We start from the raw sequence: 19,992 nt of genomic DNA, 5'->3' as shown, positions 1-19,992 counted from the left end.
ATGGCACTTAACAACAACAACAACAATCCCTTTACTACTCTCTTGATTAGTTGGACCGAGAGTATTCTTGGAAGTGTAGAATGATGCAATGACAAAGAATGCCAGCTAAGCTTGCTCTGACACCTTGTTTTGGAATATATTGTTATATATTTTTTTAACTTTTCAAATTTAAGTTTTGCCTTCTCCCACAAATATTTACAGCTTTGGAAACCCTATACTGGGTCGCTATGAGTTAGAACTGACTCGGCAATTAACACTTAGTGTTAATTTCAGATCAGACATTAGGGACAGAAGTACTATTCTTGTTTTAAGTAGGAAATATAAATATACTAAAATGAGCTATGAAATTAACAACTGACAGTTAAATACTTGAAATTGACCTAGATTTTAAAAAGCATACACCCTGTAGTTAATACTTCAATGCTCTCTCCAATTAGTAATAATTTACTTCCAATGACTTCTAAACTTCTTATTTCTCTTAGATAACTCTGAATGCACTGATGTGTAAGTTCTGGGAGTTTAAGCATACATTTATAGATTAGATATTGAAACTACTTTGTAAAAGAGTACCTAATCAAAGCTTGTTTTCTCTCTTTCCTGGTGATTTGCTACTAGAATTATTCTTCATAGGTTTCATCTTCATTGGATTCTTCTTTTATATACTGGTTACAAGACTGACATCTATTAAATATGATGGTAAGAGAAAACTATATAGTTCAATTAATTGTTCTTATATGAAGCTGCTGTTCACACGCCTTCCTTCTACAGTTTGACCAGTCCTGTGTGCAATCTCATTATTGTTGTTGTTGGTAAGTGCCGTCAAATCGGTTCTGACCCATAGCGACCCTGAACAGGGTTTCCGAGGCTGTAAATCTTTACAGGAGCAAAAAGCCTCCTCTTTCTCCCATGGAGCAGCTGGTGGTTTCGAACTGCTGACCTTGAGGTTTGCAGCCCGATTGGTAACCACTATGCTACCAGAGCTCCTTAAAGTCTCATTATGTGGGTAAAATAAAGGGCCACTTATCCTCTGAACATCTTTTTTGAAGTATACATTCAGACCTTATTTTCTTGTGTGTTAATCTGTATGGGAAATTCCTTAAAGATTTAGAATAGAGCCTTGAACCTATTTTCAACAAATAGCCATCATAAGTAGTCCTGGTGTAGTGCTGTGGGGTAATGTTCTAGACTGCAAAGTCTGTTTGAACCACAGGGTTGGTGGTTCAAACTTACCAACTGCCCCTCAGAAAACTGCCTACAGGATCATTATGGATTGGAACTGACTCGATGGCATTTAACAACAAAACCACCCCTCATAAATCTGTACATTGTTGTTGTTATTTACCATGGAGTCAGTTCTGACTCATAGTGACCCTTAACAGGGTTTCTGAGGCTGTAAATCTTTGAGAGCACAAAGCCTCATGTTTCTCCCGCGGAACAGCTGCTGAACCTGAGGTTAGCAGCCCAATTAGTAAATTAGCAAAGTCTAAGTAGCGCGACTCCGCATCGGATTGCCTTCTCTTTAATATTCTAATATAAAAACTTAGAGCAATGAAGGGCATTATTAATGATAAATTATGTGATAGATTGAAGATAATGAAATTTACAGCAGTCAGAATGTTAAGATTTACTTTCCCTTATGACAAACAACTTTCTTCCCCTAACAGAAATAGAATACTCATCACCTCTTCTTCCTTCATTATAACGTTCAGGTTGTACAACACCAATCGTGTGAGGCTTAGCTTTCTGGTTAGTTTTCATGCCTCAGACCAGGCCCTCCCAGAAGAGGGTCTTTCCATGCTTGTGTCCTGAGACCCCTGCAGAACCCTTGGTATCGGACCAAAAGAAAGGCTGGCTCTGGCAGTACTATTGTGTATCTAAGCGTGGGATTGGGATTGTTGCTTCTGATCAAACTGTTCTCCTCCCTCTGTACAGTTCGTCTGATTCTAACTGCTGTGACTGGAAGCATTGGTGGAATTTTCTTGGTGGCTGCATGGTGGCGATTTGGAATCCTCATGTTCTGTATGCTGTGTGTTGGATTAGTGCTGGGGTTCTTCATCTCATCTGTGATGTTCTTCACTCCATTGGGTAGGCAATGTAACTAATTTCATGTCCAATTTATTGCTTGAAATACTTTATTTGTACTTTCTGAATTTAAATGGAGTTTCTGGGTGGTGTAAACAGTTTATGCACTTGTTGCTAACTGAAAAATTGGTGGTTCAAGTCCACCCAGCGGTGCCTTGGAAGACTGGCTTGTCAGTGTGCTGTCTAAATGGTCATGGCCTTGAAAACCCTATGGAGTAGTTCTAGTTTGGCATTCATGGGGTCTCCATGAACTGGAATATTTGTTGTTGTTGTTGTTTAGTGCCGAGTCGGTTCCGACTCATAGTGACCCTGTACAGAGTTTCCGAGGCTGTCTCCTGTGGAACAGCTGGTAGTTTCAAACTGCTGACCATGAGATTAGCAGCCTGATTTGTAACCACTATAGTGGTAACTAAAAACAACAACAGGATAGTAAGTTACACAGGAATGGTTCTGGAATTTAAAAACAACTTATTTTTTTAAAAAACCTGGTAAACTTGTAAGTAGTTAACTTTCTTTGCTGTTGTATAGTAACTTACATTTTTAAAATCTGCCAAAAAAAAAAAAAAAAAAAAGACTTGGCTAACGCACAGATTCTTGAGGGATGCTTGTTGTAGAATTGATCAGCACTGGAGTGTGAATTACAAGGTTGGCAGTTCAAACCCACCAGCCACGCCTTAGAAACCCTGTAACAGGGTTGCTCTGAGTTGGAACTGACTAGACAGCACTTAACAATAGCAACACCAACATACTGATTCATGAGGGGTGTTTGTTGAAAATAGATTCAAGGTCCTACCCTAAATTTCTATGGGCTCATACTACGTAACGGTTTCTCTCCCTTTTTTTAATGTTTGGAGGATGAGGGTGGTGGTGGTGATAGATTAGATATTTAGTATTTATTGTGCTTAAGGAGTCCTGGTGTGGCGCTGTGAGATAATGTGCTTTACAAGGTCAGTTTGAATCACAAGGTCGTGGTTCAAGCACATCAGCCGATCCTCGGAAACCCTACATAGGGGTGCTGTGGGTCGGAACCGACTCGACGACACTTAACAACAACTATGCGTAAATAAATAAATAACTAAATCCAAGCCCTGAAATCCTGTGCTTGCATTCTGAATCTGTCACTAGTACTCTTACAACTTAAAACCTTGAACAAGTTGTTGTTGAAGCTTTGTTTCAGCATCTGTAAAGCAGAGGTAGTAACAGTTTCCCAGAGTAGAAGTGAGGGGTAAATGAGAAGGAAGAGAAAGGCCTCTTAATTTTCCTCTTCATAAAAATAGCTGCAAAAAAAAATGAAGTATCAGCCCATTCCTCCACAACCCTCTCTACCCAACCAGGTTCAATAATCCATTGTCAGGGTCACACAGAACTCAGACACCATAGTCACAGTTATGGGGTCCATTAGGAAAGTGAACAGGTTACAATTAGGATCAGGAAATGCTCAGGGTGCAGTTGTTCCTGTCAGCTGCTGATAAATGTCCACAGCACACACCACTCCAGCATATACCTCCACCTGAAAGCACTCAGCTCAAGTGTGGGTCAGCAAAGCTTGCTCCCCAACTTAATTAAGTGCCTGGAGGCACCCCACTGTACAAGCAAGCTTCCTGCCCAAAGCCCCTCAGCTTCACTTGCTCTGTGAGCTGGGTAGTCCTCTGCTCTGTCTTGTTTTCTGGTTCTTGGCCCTGCTGTTGCAGCTTCTCTGCCACTCCGCTGGTGTTACAGATTTTGTCCCTGGGTTGATTTGAGGAAATTCAACAGACCAGGATCTCAGGGTCTAAGGAATGCACTTCACTCCTGTGTTCTTTCCTCTTTGATGGTAGTGACATTCCCTCCTCCTGCTTCTGCTATGCCTCATGTTATTTATTTATTTTATTTTATTTTTTTAAGGTTTTTAATTGTGGATTGAGGGAAGTTTACAGGGCACATCATCAGTTTCACATTCAGCCATTCATATGACTTGTTTCATTACATTGATTACAATCCCCTCCATACATCATCAGTCAACAGTGTTTCTCTCTATCCTCTTTGGCTTTTCTCCTTTTTTGGGGGGAAAAACTTTGCCTTTTTGGAGTTTACAGTCTCGGCTTTTAGGGAAGGTTTTTACATTTATCTGTGGATATCCAGGGCTCATGTATGCAATTACTAACAAGCATAACTGAATAATCAGATGAGGGACAGTTTGCTATGTCTGCTAGGTGGCTAAAGTCTGATCCTCAGAGCCTATGGTTTGGATGGTCTGCAACGCTTGGGCCCACAGGGCCTTGAACTCCTGGTCTACCTCCGTTTCCCCCTTATTTATTATTTGTTTAGGGGATACTGCCTGTCTTAGGCGGTCAGTGCGAATTCCTCCATCTTGTCATCGAAACTCATTGCAGTATGGCAATGGTTCTGTCTTAGGTTGCCGAGGTTCCACATGATCCTTACCCGTCTCTGGCCACACGTCAGCATAAACAGCCGCCATCCAAAGAAGGCCAGGAGGGAGGAGACCAGCTGGGGACCCCATACGCAAGATGTTGCCAGACCACCACCTGCTCTGAGGTGACCAAGCAGGGTCACTACGCTGAGGTTCAATTAAGTTCTTAGGGGATCTTAATCTCTAGCAGGGGTAGCAAATTAGTAGCCACTCAGTACTCAACTTGAGAATTACTTATATCAGAAATTTGAGCATGTAGCTGATGAATATCCACAGACACAAGTGGATGTTATTCCATATCGTGCTAAAATGCTGTTGTTTTACGCTCCAATCAAGTTCTGGATTACTGAAAGTTAATGCAAATCTATTTCTATCTTGAACAACCTTAGCTGGGAGTGTAAACTGGATATATTAAATCTTATTTCTCTTGAGCGATCTTCCTTTCTCTAAAGCATTTAGTCTGTTTTGTAAGCCTTTATCTATTTTCTCTTGGATCGTATGAGCGAGACTAATATCCCTAGACAGTTGATTTACATGGTGGGCAGGGCAAAAAAGGTAACAATTCCTATTAGTGCAGTGATTCTTGACATGAGAGCAAAGACACGTGGCACGTTTAAGGGCCAGGACCGCAATAATTGCCTAGCTTCTGAAAACATTAACAGGCAATAAAACCTAAGATGGTTGATGAACGATTGCAAAGTCAGTAACATCTATTAACTCCCCATTCCCTCTGCCCGACAGGCAAAGAAGCAGAAAGTCTCTGGAGTTTAACCAGTTCTCTAAGGGTTAAACAGTTCTTAGAGTCTTCTCTGCTGTGGAAACGGCTGGCTGGCTGGCTCCTTGGTGCTCTTGCCAGAGGGACCTCCATGGAGATGCAGATGCTGTCACTCTTTCAGATGAGTCCTTGGTGAATGCTGGCTCCCTCAGGCAGGGTTGCTCCGAAGACGGAGAAGTAGCTGTCCTCTCATTATAGGGTCGAATTAGTCAGGCTGGAATCCATACTGGAGAGTTTTTGACCTGTAACACAGACTAAAACTCTCGCCCCTTGGTTAATCGTGTGATATAAAAAAAAATTCCAGCATCTTAACAGGATTCCCCCCATTCCAATAATGACTCAATCCCTGTGTCTCAGAGCCCTGTCGTTCCCAGGTTGTGTATATAACTTGCTTTATCTATGTCTGTTCTCCCAGCTGCCCTGTTTTTCCCTTTCCCTCTCCCTCCCTGTATATTGTCCCCCTCCCTCACACCCAAGCTTTCCTGTGGCCAATCCCCACCCTGCGCTCCGCCCTCCCCCCCTCCCCCATCTTCACCACCTTCCCAACCCCCAACATAGACCTCCCCTTGCCCCCTTTCAGTATCATTTCTTGTTCTTAGTCCTTTACAGTAATGGTCTTATGCAGTATTTCTCTTTTTGTGACTGACTAATTTCACTCAGCATAATTTCCTCAAGGTTCATCCATGTTATGAGGTGGTTTACCGCTTCCTTGTTATTCTTCAATGAAACATAATATTCCATTGTGTGTATGTACCACAATTTGTTTATCCATTCTTCAGTTGAAGGGCACTTTGGCTGTCTTCACCTTTTTGCTATTGTAAATAGTGCTGCTGTAAACATTGGTGTGCATATGTCTTCTGCTGCTATAAACATTGGTGTACATATATGTTTTTCTTGTGGGTTCTATGGCTCATTTAAACACACACTGGAGTTTCAAGTTTTTGCAGTTACAGTTAACTCTGCTGGCATCCACAGTTGAATTGTGTCATCTTATCAGCATCTTCTCCCACCTTCTCTTACCCAGACTCAGCGGGGCAGAAATGTTGTTTGTTGGGAAGACAGACTATGGCTAGAAGAGACATTAGGTAATTCATATTACCACAATAGCCTAGAATTGTTATCACTGAACTTTTTTTTTTTTTAATTAACTACTCCAGGTGAGGCGCTATAGGATCAGCCCTGGACTTCTAACCTAAAGGTTATATGTGTTTTCCTGTTAACTATTTCTTAGGTAAAGGACAGTTGTAGTAAGGGTCTCCTCAAAATAGTGGGTGCAAATTCATATTTTTAAGCCTTAAAATTTGAAAACTATTTGGCTGACCTCTCAGATCTGATAAATTGCTACTGTTTTTACCTTACAATGTAGATAGTAAAGAATTTATACTCAAAAAGGGTCTGTTCTTCATATGCTGACATCATAACTGCTGTTTTCAAGCCCTGATCTTAACTTGGTTTTGTTTTTTTTTTAAAGTCATGTAGTTTGTGAAGGTTAGTGTCATTAACTAGAGAATACTACACATAATCGATCCAGTGACAGCACATTGTAGTTTGCTTTCAGAGAATGAGCATGTGGTTCCTGGAGTCAGATCCTCGGGCTCTGGATCTCCCACTCTGCCCATGATAGGCGAGTCCTGAGACTTGGGCCATCTGACAAATGGACAAAATGAAGGAGACTGTCCTAGTGGCAGTTGTAAACATCAGATTTGCATTCTTGCTTTTTAAGGTTAATTTATGGACCCAAATTCTGTTATGTTCATCCTGGGTCACCCTGAGGTTTGCTGTACCTTGAAACCCAGCAGAAGGATTTGGTTTCGCAGAAGAGTTGTTGGCTCCTGTCTGTCCTGATGAATGGGTAAACTATATCCACCAGCGTGCAGTGTCTTAGCAGGAAGCACTTTGATAGTAAAAATTGAATAGGCCAATTTTACGTATTATATTGGGTGCAAGTTCTTAAATCCAAGTGCATTTATTTGTATTTTTATTTTGCAATAAAAAAATCACAAAATCAGAAATTTGGAGCTAGAAAAGATGATTTAGAACTTGGAGCAGATGCATTTCAGTATCTCTTTTTATGGGTTAGGAACTCAAGGCCAAGGATCATTGAACCAGTGAATGGAATAACTTGAACTATGCTTAAAAAACAAAAACAAAAACAAAATCAGTAGCTCTGAAGTTAATTCTGACTCACAGCACCCCATGAGTAGTGTATCTGAGTAGAACTTCATTCCATAAGATTTTCTTTTTCTTTAAGTTTTACTTATTTTGATGTGGCTGAGAATATACTTAGCAAACACACACATCAATTCAACAGTTTCTACATGAACAATTCATGACATTGTTGACATGCTTCCACTTGTGCAGCCATTCTCACCCTCCTTTTCTGCATTTTCCTCTCTCATTAACACAAACTCACTGCCTCCTAAGGCTCCTGTCTAATCCTTTGAGGTGCTGTTGTTAATTTGATTCCAGATAGAGATCTCTGAAAAGAACATACTGCTCAAAGCAGACCTAATAAACTTGTTGAGCAGAACTAATAACGAAGACTTTAGGGGATATTTTTGGTTTAAGGTTTCAAGGTTATCTCTGCAGTAGTTTCATGGCTTCAAAGAGTCTAGAGTTCATGAGAATCTGAAATTCTGTTCTATATTTCCCCCCTCAATTTTTTTAAATTGTGCTTTGGATGAAAGTTTTCAAAGCAAATTCATTTTCCATGATTAGGATTCTTCTGTGGAATCATACATCACCCACTTCTTGTAGTCTCCTGGCAAAGAATGCAGTTAGTTGTTCATGGAGACAATTAATTATACATCCCATCTCCTCCTGTTCCTCTCTATTCTCTGTTGTTCCAGATGAATAGAGACCAATGGTTGTGCTTTCGATGGACACTGGCAAGCCTTTAAGACTCCAGGCACTACAGACTGAACTAGGATATAGAGCAGGAGCAGTAGACATGCTATTAGGTCAATTACAGCAATGTCCCCATAAAATCATAACCTTAAACTTCAAACCAAGGAACCAAATCCCATGAGGTGTTTGGTTGTACATAACCAGCCTCAGCAGCTACTGTTTTGGGGTTATTGTTGTCAATATATCTATCACACAACTTTTGCCAATTTGACTTTTTACAGGTGTACAACTTATTGACAGAAATTACAATAATTGGCTGTGCAGTGCAATTTTTTTTTTTTTTTTTTTGTCACCATAAGCTGACTTCACTTTCCCTCTCTCCTGCCCCTGATTACCACTAATAAACTTTGGTCTCTATACATTTCCCCTTTCTTGTCTTTATATAAGTGAGGCCATACAATATTAGTCTTTTTGTGGTTGACTTACTTTGCTCAGCAAAATATCTTCAAGCTCTATCTACACTGTAACGTATCAAGACTGCATTTCTCCTACTGACTGAGTAGTGGTATTCCATTGTAGGTATGTGTCACATCTTGTTTATTTATGCATCTGCTGATGGGTGTTTAGGTTGTTTCCACCTTTTGGCTGTGGTGAATAGTGCTGCATTGAACACTGGTAGACAAATCTGTTTGATTCTCTACTTTCTTTCAAGTCTTTTGGGTCTGTGGAATTGCTGGGTCATTTGGTCGGTATTTTCATTTTTTTTGAAGCTTTTATAGTACTGTTTTCCACAGTGGCTGTGCCATTTTACATTCCTGCTAACAATGGATAAGGGTTCCAATTCTCCATCTCATTGCCAATATTTGTTACGTTGTTTTAAAAAGTCTTAGACATCCTACCCCTAAATCAAACCCAGCCCACTGCCATACTGTTAATTCTTACTCATAGTGACTCTGTATAGGTTCTCCAAAGCTTTAAATTTTTATGGGAGCAGAAATTCTCATCTTTCTCCTGAGGAGCGGTTTGAACTGTCAACCTTGTGGTTAGCCATTCCAGTGATTATCATACAGTGTCACCAGGAGTGAAATAGTATTTTACTGTGGTTTTGAATTGCATCTCTAATGGGAGTCCTATGGAGTCCTGGACCACAAGGCCGGTTTGAACTGCAAGTTCGGCAGTTTAAATTCACCAGCCTCTCCTCAGGAACTCTATACAGGGCCACTATGAGTTGAGTCAGCTCGACAGCACTTAACAACAAACAACAAATGTGAGTCCTGGTGTGGTGCTGTAGGGTAAGCATTAGACCACAAGGTCGATTTGAACTGCACAGTGACGGTTCAAAACTCACCGGCCGCTCCTCGGAAACCCTAGACAGTGTTGCTATGAGTTGGAACCGACTTGCTGACACTTAACAACAACAGTGGGAGTTTGGTGTGGTGCTATAGGATAAGCATTTTCAAGGTCTTTTGAAATGCAAAGGTGGCAGTTCAAATTCACCAGCCCTCATCAGAAACCTTACACAGGGCTGCTATGAGTTGGAACCCACTGGATGACACTTATCAACAACATTGGGTAATAACGCTGAGTATCTTTTGATGTGTTTGGTGTCCATTTGAATGTCCTCTTTTATATTTTTGTCATTAGATTCTTGTTGGATATGTTGTTTCTGGAGCTATATATTCCTCTAGTCAATAGCTTGTTTTTTGGTAAAGTCTTTTGATGAACATAAGTTTTTAATTTTTACGAGCCCCATTTATTAGTCTATTGTTTATGCTTTCATTATTATATTAGATAATCCATTTGTTGAAAGTAGACCTTCAGGCATTGCCCTGATTGTTCCTGTAAGAATTTAATGGTTTTAGTTTGCACATTTAGGTCCTAATCCAATTGGAATTTGTTTTGTGTATGTTGTGAAGCAAGGATCCTCTTTTATCTGTATGTGGAAATCCAATTTATTGAAGAGACTCGTCTTTCCACATTGAATGGTTTTAGCACCGTCATCAAAAATTGTTAGACCATAGATTGTAGACTCATTTCTGAACTCTCAGTTCTATTCCATTTGTCTATATGTATATTATTAAACCAGTACCAGGCTGTTTTGATTAACGTAGCTATATACTGTGTTTTAAGGATCTTTGGTAGCGTAGTGGTTATAAGTTGGGCTGTCAACCTCATAGTCAGCAGTTTGAAACTACCAGCTGTTCCATGGGAGAAAGAGGACGTTTTCTGCTCCTGTTAAGATTTATAGCCTTGGAACCCTATACAGGGTCGCTATGAGTTGGAAACAACTCCACAGCACGTAACCACCACTACCACCATACTATGCTTTAAAGTTGGGAATTGTGAGTTTTTCTCCAATGTTCCACATAAAGTTGAGGATTGGTTTTGCTGTTTCTGTAAAGAAGGCAGTTGAGGGTTTGATTGGAATTGTGAATATAGATTGCTTTGGATTATATTGACATCTTAACAATACTGAGTCTTTCAATTAATGAACATAGAAATCTCCCCATTTATAAGGACAAGTAAAAAGGTATTGTTACAAAAATCATAGAAACCCTTTTGAAACAAAACTACCAAAATGTGTACATCTATAGACTTCTGATGTGGCACTGTGGATTAAAGCGCTGGACTACAAAGTCAGTTTGAACCACACAATCAGTGGTTCAAATTCACCAGCTGCTTCTCAGAAACCCTATACAGAGTCGCTATGGGTCGGAACCGACTCTACAGCACTTAACAACAACAACAACACTAAACTTCTGAAGGCAGTGTTTTCATCTTACTAACACTTCTCCAAAGAATTCTGTGCTCTTCACTTTACACTACATGAAAACAGCAGTTTTAGTATCCTCAAGGGAAACAAATCATGCTCCTTTTTAATATTCTTTGAATTTGGGGAATAAAAAGAAGTTAACGGGGCAGTGGAGTCCTGGTGTGGGTTAATTCACTGGACTACAAAGTCTGAACTTCAAGGTCGGCATTTCAAGATCACCAGCCACTCCTCAGAACCCCTATACAGGATTGTTATTTTTTGGTGGAACTGATTCCATGGTACTGGAACAATAAGAGCAACAACAACAAAGGGGCAATATCAGGACTGGAGAATGGATGAGATTAAATTTTCCCAATGAAATTCTCATAAGATATCCATGTTGTTGTTGTTGTTAGGTGCCATCGAGTCGGTACCAACCCATAGCGACCTTATGCACAGCAGAACAAAACACTGCCTGATCCTGGGCCAATCTCACTACTGTTGCCACACTTGAGTCCATCGATGCTGCCACCTGGCCAATCCATCTCGTTGGGGGTCTTCATCTTTTTCTCTGACCCACTATCTTACCAAACATGATATCCTTCTCCAGTGACTGGTCCTTCCTGACAATATGTCCGAAGTATGAGAGACGAAGTTTGGCCATTTTGGCCTCTAAGGAGCATTCTGGCTTCACTTCTTCCAAAACAGATCTATTGCTTCTTTTGGCAGTCCATGGCACTTTCAATATTCTCCTCCATAGCTACCCTTAAAACGAGCAGGTACATTGTTGTAATGGAAAAAAGTTCTTCGCTGCAACTTTCCTTTTTTCCTCAAGTAATGCAGTTTGCAATTTTTTAAAAACTTTGTTCTTTCTCAGTGTGGATAAAGGTTTGTCAGTTTTATTTATCTTTTCAAAGTACTAACTTGTGGTCTTGTCGGTTTTGTTTTTCTGGTTTTGATTTTATTTATGCTCTGGTCTTAATTCCTTTGTTTCCCCCTGGTATTTAGCATTAGTTTGCTCTTCTATATAGGTATTTATACTGTTTTGGCACTTCAGGATAATGCACTGGACCAGGAAGTCAGTGGTCAAACCCACCAGCCATGCCTCGGAATCCCTATACAGTGTCACTATGAGTCAGAACCAACTTGATGGAACTTAACATTTATTGCTAAGGAGCTCTGGTAGCGTAGTGGTTACAAAGTGGGCTGTGAGCAAAGGTCAGCAGTTCAAAACTACCAGCTGTTCTGTGGGAGAAAGATGAGGCTTTCTGCTCCCATAAAGATTTACAGCCTCGGAAACCCTGTACAGGGTTGCTATGAGTCGGAACCGATTCCACGGCACATCACAACAATATTTATTGCTAGAAGTTTCACTCTGAATAATGCCTTTACCACACCCCATACATTTGTTGTGCTTTCATTTTCATTTTCTTCTTAGAAATTTGTGGTTTCTCCTTTTACCCACTAGTAGCTTAATAGTGTAATTAGTTCCATGTGTTTATATTTTCTAGGTTTTATTTGTTGATTTCTAGCTTCTCTCCATTGTGGTCAGAGGAATTAATTTGTGTGATTTCAGTGTTTTTAAATTGATCAGGCCTTGCTTTATGACCTAACATGTGGTGTGTCCTGGAGAATGACCCCTGTGCACTGGAGTAGAATGCATGCTGTGCTGTTTGGGTGGAGTGTTCTATACTTGTGTGTTAAGCCTATTTGGTGTATGATGTCACTCAGGTTTTGTGTCCTTGTTGATCTTCATTAGGTTTTCAATGGCTGTGAATTTTTAGAAGTAGAATGCTAAGCCTGTATCCAAGATGCCAGTAGATAAACTTGAACTGTCAACCTTTAATTTCATAGCTGAATGCTTAATCATTTGTGCCACCCAAGGTTACCTGAAATCCTCTTTTTAAAAAAACACCTCAAAACAAACCCACTGCTGTGTTGATTTCGACACGTTGATCCTATAAGACAGAGTGGAAGTGTTCCGTAGGGTTTCCAAGGCTATAACTCTCTATGGAAACAGACTGCCCCACCTTTTTCTTGCTAAATAGCTGGGAAGTGGAGAGTTCAAACCACCAAGCTTTTGGTTTATAACCAAGTGCTTTAGTCACTGTACTATTGGGCTCCCTTAATTCCTCGTCTAACTTGTCCTGGCAATAAGTGCAGAACATGTACCTACTTGAACTTATCCTCCACACACATAAATGCATGCACATTTATAGGGGTGTGGCACTGTAGGATCAGCACTGTACTGTTAACCACAAGGTTGGTGGTTCAAACCTACCAGCTGCGCCTAGAAACTCTATACTGGGTCCCTATGAGTCAGAAGTGACTCAAATGCACTTAACAACAGCCACATTTGAAAGGGGATTGTGCTGATAGTTAAAAGAAATCCAGAATGATTTTCTGCTTGCTTAGGTATTTCCTCGTTATTTAAAGCCTTGAGGTATATCTGTGTTCAGATGTTGAGAAAATGAACTTGATGAACCTGTTGTTTACTCTTGATTTTTTTTTTTCCCAGGAAACCTAAAGATTTTTCGTGATGATGTTGTGTTCTGGGTGACCTTCTCTTGTATAGCTGTTATTATTCCAGTAGTTTTCATGGGCTGCCTAAGAATAGTAAGTATTTTATCAGAAGGTATGTTTATTCGTTATGTTGTCCTTGGCCTTCAGTTGATCATTTTCCATATTCTAGTCTCTGGGGATGGCTGATAATTTACATGATATTGATTCTAAACAGCCTTATTACTGTGAAAGCAAGAGAAGTTCTATTCATGCTTAGCACAGTGTGTTTTTTTTCAATCTAGTTGAGCAAGTCATCATTGTTGATGAGTTTCTAGCAGTGGAGGCAGAGAAGGTAGGGCTTTCTAGAATGCTACCACTGGATGGATTATTACTTTCTGCTACCTCTAGAAGAATGGTCCTTCATCTAATTAGACTTGAGTTTTGAAGTTCTTTCACCAGGAATATATTTTCTATAATTTAATTTTTTTTTCAATCAAGTATGTTTTAAAACATCATGAATATAGAGGAGTGTTTTCAGTTATGTTTGTTAGGTAATCTTTCATTTAGAAAGAACTGGCCCCTTTTTATGTGACTGAGTGATTCTGTATCATTGAGGCCATAGATGAGCAAAGATATATTTTGGGGGGACAAGGGGTGGTCTTCCTAATACATTTTGATTTCTTTTTTATTATGTTTAGAGAAGATATACAGACAAGTTTTAAATACACTTTGCTTCATCTCAATGATTGCAATCCCATCCGTGAAACAAGTCATCTGCTTCCTCCTTGGCTCCTATTTCCTTCCACTCACCTTCCCATACTACAGAGAAGATACTCTTCAGGCATGATGTCTAAATTCTTTCACTCTTCCACAGCTGAACATACTCACTTGTGGAATCATTGGCTCCTATTCAGTGGTTTTGGCTACCGACAGTTACTTATACACGAGCCTTTCCTACGTTACTTTAAATGTACTTAAGAGAGCACTCAACGTGGATTTCCGCAGAGCTTTCACAAATGTGCCTTTTCAAACTACCGGTAAGTCGCTAAATCCAAAAACCAGAGTGATGGTTACTTAGGACTTTAGATTCTCCTGTGCTAACTAGAGCACAAAATAACTTAGACTGAATGAGGGCAAGGGTGACAAAAGGAGAAAGCTTACATCATACAAATGTGAAACCCTTTGTTAGGGATCTGAGGCAAATAATTTAAACTGGTATGTAGTTGAAGTTCATACTTTAGAAAAAGAGTAATTGAACTTTGTTAATGGAATTCTAAACCAGGATTATATAGATTTACCTGGTCAATTCTCAGTTGTGGAAAAAAATGCTTGACAATAAAGCACTTGACACTTACAGATAGGGATGGGATAAGGAATATGAATGACGTGATTTTTTTAAGGTACTCCCTTTCTTTGTCTCCTTTAATTAAGCACTTTGCTGACTGAAGGTGAGTGATTTTCAGTCAGTTATGTGTTTCTCCAATTCTGTTGTCATAGTTTATTACAGTGTAGTGGCTTCTGGGCTTCCATGATGTGCATGTATGTGCAGTTTACCTAGCTTACTGCTGCCTTCTCCATCCCCTCTGGAAAAACACAACAAATGACTGTGTTACGGGCATTGTTAATATGATGTTGGAATGATAAGGACTCATACGAATGACTGTTTTACAACCTGTCTAAACTACGTGATTCCTAGTTTCAGTTTTAAATCACTGAAAAGGCTGCAAGTCTTTTATTGTACTAAAGTGAGGCTAAATAAGAACCATATGTACCTGTTCTGACCCATCTATAAATTTACTTAAAGATATAGGAATGGATCTTGTTCATAACTGGGAGACTGCCTGTATATTGTGAATTAAGTCAATAGAAAGTCTGATCTGATTGAGAAAGCATGACACAATCTTAGGCCATGAAGGGAATAAGTGTTAAATCTATAATACATTTAAAAATACAGGAGTTGAAACTGCTCTTCTGATTTTTATCTTCTTTTTAGACTTTATTATCCTGGCATTATGGGGGATGCTGGCAGTAAGTGGAATTACATTACAAATTCGAAGAGAAAGAGGTCAGCCGTTTTTCCCTCCCCACCCTTACAAGTTATGGAAGCGAGAGAGAGAACGCAGAGTTACGAACATTTTGGATCCTAGCTACCACATTCCTCCATTGAGAGAGAGGATATATGGCCAGTTAGCCCACATCAAAGAGTTCTTCCAGAAAGAACAGTCAGCTGGAGAGAGAACGCCCCTACTTCTGTAGATGCCCAGTGACTTGGTCTTTGTGATCTTGAAGTATGACTTGAGCCGTCTCAGATATGGTGTTTATCTCCAGATAGCAATCATCATGACTGCAAGTCTAAGAGCAGAGCAGACTACAGGTCTGTTTTCCACCATATTACACTTTATTGCTACAAGGTATGTATGTTAAGGAAATTAGTGGGGAGTGAGAGACAGAAGAGATGGTCAAGAAGTTGATGAGAGAAGTTTTTGGTTTTTTTTTTTGAAAGTGCTCAAGAAGTTGCCTTTTAGTAAATTCTGAAATTATCTTTGGAGTTAAAATTAACTTATTCTATTAAATAGAACACTAAAAAATAAAAACAAAAACATATTGTGATTCTCATGCAGGGCCCTGGTATGAAAATTTCTCTTACCTGTTGAAGCTTGGGGGAGAAGCTAGTTTTAGTGAAATGTTAGGCTGAATTTGCCACTTGTTTGGAGATTCCAGGACCTGACTGGGACTTTTTATGGTTGCTGCATACTTTGTTAGTTAACCACTATGTGCACGATGCTGCTTTTGATGTGTGTTATGTATATGTTTCTCAAAGTAATAATGGATTGTTGAAGTCTCAGGTTACTGGAAAATCTTCAACTTTTGCTTTTAAAAGATTATATGCAGGTGTTTATTTGCTATTTATTCGGTAATCCAACTTCAGTAATACTTAAAATAGAGAAAAAAATGTTTTTTATAATTCACAGTAGGGACACTTCTACCAAATCTTTGTACATTCTAACAAAGTCATATGGAATGTTTATATTTTACATGTTATCAAAATGCACTGCCAGCAGACTGTAAAAATAATACATTTTTTTTTGGAAAAGATACAAATTGTCTAACATTTTTCATGATGTTAAATTGTGGGTAATAAAGAGGCAGTTTGTATAATTTTTATAATAAATCTTTTGAAAAAAATGTATAAAAACCTCGTAAAATTCTTAAATTTTTTTCAATTATATTTGTACCACACAGTAAGCTGTGAGAGAGTAGTCTTTTAGCTATAAAAATACAATTCACGTTGGGAAAACAATTTATTCTTTATTTTAAAAAATCACTAAGTACAATTTAAGTGGTGAAGGAAATATATGGGGCAATGTGTTAAAATGTTTATCCTTTGTTTAGAAGGAAAATTGACTAACAGTGGATTAATTTGTGTGATTTCATTAGTATTTCAGGTGTGTTAAACTGAAGAAAAGTGGTACTAGTATAGAAAAAGGTGTTTTAAAAAGGTTCTGATTGATTATTAAAGGCTAATAATCAGCTAACATAGCAGCTAACTAGTGCTACAGGCCAGCTGAGTTTTGTAGAAAGTGGGATTGAAGAACAAAAATTGCTAGAATATTAAAACTGGGAAGGCTGACAAGTTTGGACCAAGCCACATCAGCACAAGAAGCAAGTTTTAAAAAATTAGAAGATAAGTAAAAAAGGATTGCATTTAGGGGTCCAGTTCTTACATCCACAGGTTTATTTAAAATAAAGAGTGTTTAAACATGTCACTGTGATCAGTGTTTGGCTATAGAAAAGTTCTCTCGGTAATAAACTTGTCTTGTGTTTGTTGTTGTTAAGTGCTGTCAAGTCGGTTCTGACTCATAACAACCCTGTATAGGGTTTCCAAGGAGCAGCTGGTGGGTTTGAACTACTGACCTGTGGTTTTGAATCCAATGCTGTTCTGTAGGGTTTCCAAGGAGCAGCTGGTGGGTTTGAACTACTGACCTGTGGTTTTGAGTCCAATGCTGTTCCTACAGTGCCAGAGTCTTAAGTCTTGTCAGGGCCCCTTTGAAAAAAAGGCCCATTCAAAACAGTGGCTTCTAAGGGAATCTGCTGGGCCAGTTAAATTCAAGGCAGACATCACCTTTGAAGGTAGTAGTGTCTTTTTGGGACTCCAAAGGGGATAATCTTGAGGCTTGGTGTGGCACTGTGGTTAATGTGCTGGACTGAAAAGTTTGTTTGAACTGCAAGGTCAGCGGTTAAAGCTCACCAGCTACTCCTTGGAAAGCCTTTACAGGGTCACTATGGGTAGGGATTGACTCAGTAGCACATACCAACAACAATCTCGATAGATATTTTCAAAGGATACAATGATTTGTTTAATAAATGTTTCTGTGACTTTGGATCAATCCTTTTAGACTTACCCTTGTATAAGTATTTGACTTGAATCCCACATTATTCATTCAGTAAGTATTTGTTGAGTTCGTATCTGCCAATCAATACTGCTTTGAACACTAGGAAGATGGTAAACAATACAGGCATACATGGTTCCTATAAGGGCTTATACTTTAATGGGACAGTTAAATACACCGAAGAGGCACAACATGCAATGGGGGAAATTTATAATGTGTAGGCAGGGTGAAATCTGGGAAGAATGCATTCAGGAAATACTTAAGCCAAGGCCTAGAAGATGAATAGGAGCAGCCAAACCAAGATGGGACTAAACTCATCTATCCTCATTATGGAGAGAGAGCCTTAAGAACTGCAAAGATAGAGTTCTCATCAACTGAGATGGGGAGACTCTGAAAAGGTTCTGGCAGTACAATTAAGAAGCTAGCTTTGGATATAAAGTTTGACATATCTCTGACATCTAAGTGATTGGAGTTAGGGGCGAGAAGTCTGTGCCAGAGTTGTAAATTTGGGCATCATGCATCCTACATATGGTATTTAAATTTGAGATTGGGTGAAATCACCACGGAAATGAGTATAGATCCAGGATAGAAATAAGAAATTAGTCCTCTGGGTCTCTCTGACTGAGGTGAAAGAGAGAGAAGAGCAAAGGAAGCAGAAGGAGCAACCAATGTGATAGGAGGAAAATGTCCTCTCACATGAAAATTCAAAGTTATTTTTTAAAACAAGTACTCGTTTCTCTATGACAATGCAAAAAGGTACTGCTCCACTAAAAAAATTAAGCTATAGGACTGTGATCTTTAATGTATCACTGACTTTACAAATAACAGTTTAGAAATCACCTTGATGTTAGAATGCATGAATTTGAACAGAAAACTTTTAATCTGAGAAGCTGTATATAATTGCATTTTAGCATGGTATTTCTATATATAAAAATGAAATATAGTTAACAGATGATAAAGTTTGCAGCATCAGCAATATGTTACTGGCCAATTACTAAGACATATGGATAGAGGCTGTTGTGGATACTAGTTTTATGGCAAGGCGACAAGAGGCCCTCAAAAACAAGAATAAGAAAGCATTGTTGTCAAATTAAATCGGATACTACCAAATTTTAACCACTCATCTTTATTGATAAAATACACTCCTGTGCAGTCTATATTGCCAGACATAAATAGAACCTTCTGTGTAAAACAAAAGGTAAGCAACAGAAAACTGTCACTACATAACAAAGTAAATGCCTTTAAAATAAACACCAAGACCTTAAAAATTATATCTAAGCAAGAAAACCAAGAATAAATTAACCCTAGTTTTTTTACTACAAAAATAATTATTAAGCAATGATTTATAATAGAGCTGCCTTAATGAAATGCCTCAAATTTAAACTCAACTGTGTGACTTACTTCTTACTTGGGATAAAAACTATTATAATGAATTCTGACATCAAATTAAGGGATATTTTCCCAAAAAGCCGTAAGAAAAGTTTAAAAACTCTCATTTATAAAATATCAAATAAAGGCCTTTGAATTAGAAAAAAAAAAAAATTTACTGTTTGGACCATTAGCCTGTTTCTATTCAATCAGGTCTGTCAATCTCTTTTACCCAAACTTAAGATAGAATAATTCTCAAGTGAAAAGTAGCTTTGAATATTAGCAATATATGAAATTATACATAAATTATATGAAGGAATATTTTTAAATATACATTGAAAGGTAGAATTTTCTATCTGCTAATTTTAGTATTTAATATAAATATGTTAAAGCTTATTTGACATATTCTATAGTCACAAAATAAGAAAACTTTAGGTTTCAGTTGATAGTAAACACATTTGTGTATTTGGTGGCCTTTTAAATTTTTTTATGTACTAGATATTTGATATTTTGTAAAATCACAAAATATACTTGTAAGTCCATAGATTTTCACTCCCTTTTGACTAAAGTTTGTATGAGACCAAATAGTTTCTTGAAATTAAAATTTACTTTTCACTGTTTGTATTAAAAAGCAATAATAACAAACAGTACAGGCCAGGGGAATTCCCAATTTATTTTGAAATTACCATATTTCATGTGTTATATATCACACATTTCCACTGTTAGCTAAATGAGCTACATAAAGATCAACCAAAGAAGAGAAAGATCTCATCTTCACTAATGACTTAGAACTAAAACTTTCTTTCAAAGGAGTAGTTTAACCTACTAAATATGTCTCTCAAAAGATCTTTCTTAGAAAGTAATA

The 19,992-nt window shown here is 38.5% G+C and overlaps 1 protein-coding gene across 1 annotated transcript in view; it reads left to right on the top strand.

Moving 5' to 3' along the window:
- The window catches only part of TM7SF3 (transmembrane 7 superfamily member 3), a 31,022-nt gene extending 15,354 nt beyond the window's left edge, over nucleotides 1-15,668 (top strand). The window contains exons 7-11 of the mRNA XM_006866961.1: nucleotides 616-696; nucleotides 1,933-2,085; nucleotides 13,385-13,482; nucleotides 14,243-14,405; nucleotides 15,362-15,668. Of these exons, the coding sequence (XP_006867023.1) occupies nucleotides 616-696; nucleotides 1,933-2,085; nucleotides 13,385-13,482; nucleotides 14,243-14,405; nucleotides 15,362-15,624 (758 nt within the window). The 3' untranslated portion in view covers nucleotides 15,625-15,668. The remainder of the gene's footprint in view (nucleotides 1-615; nucleotides 697-1,932; nucleotides 2,086-13,384; nucleotides 13,483-14,242; nucleotides 14,406-15,361) is intronic.
- The last annotated feature ends 4,324 nt before the right edge of the window (nucleotides 15,669-19,992 follow it).

The sequence above is a fragment of the Chrysochloris asiatica genome, unplaced genomic scaffold (genome assembly GCF_000296735.1).
Source record: "Chrysochloris asiatica unplaced genomic scaffold, ChrAsi1.0 scaffold00098, whole genome shotgun sequence".
Lineage (NCBI taxonomy): Eukaryota > Metazoa > Chordata > Mammalia > Afrosoricida > Chrysochloridae > Chrysochloris > Chrysochloris asiatica.
Note: the sequence above shows the minus strand (reverse complement) of the source record. Positions and strands in the feature narration are given on the sequence as shown.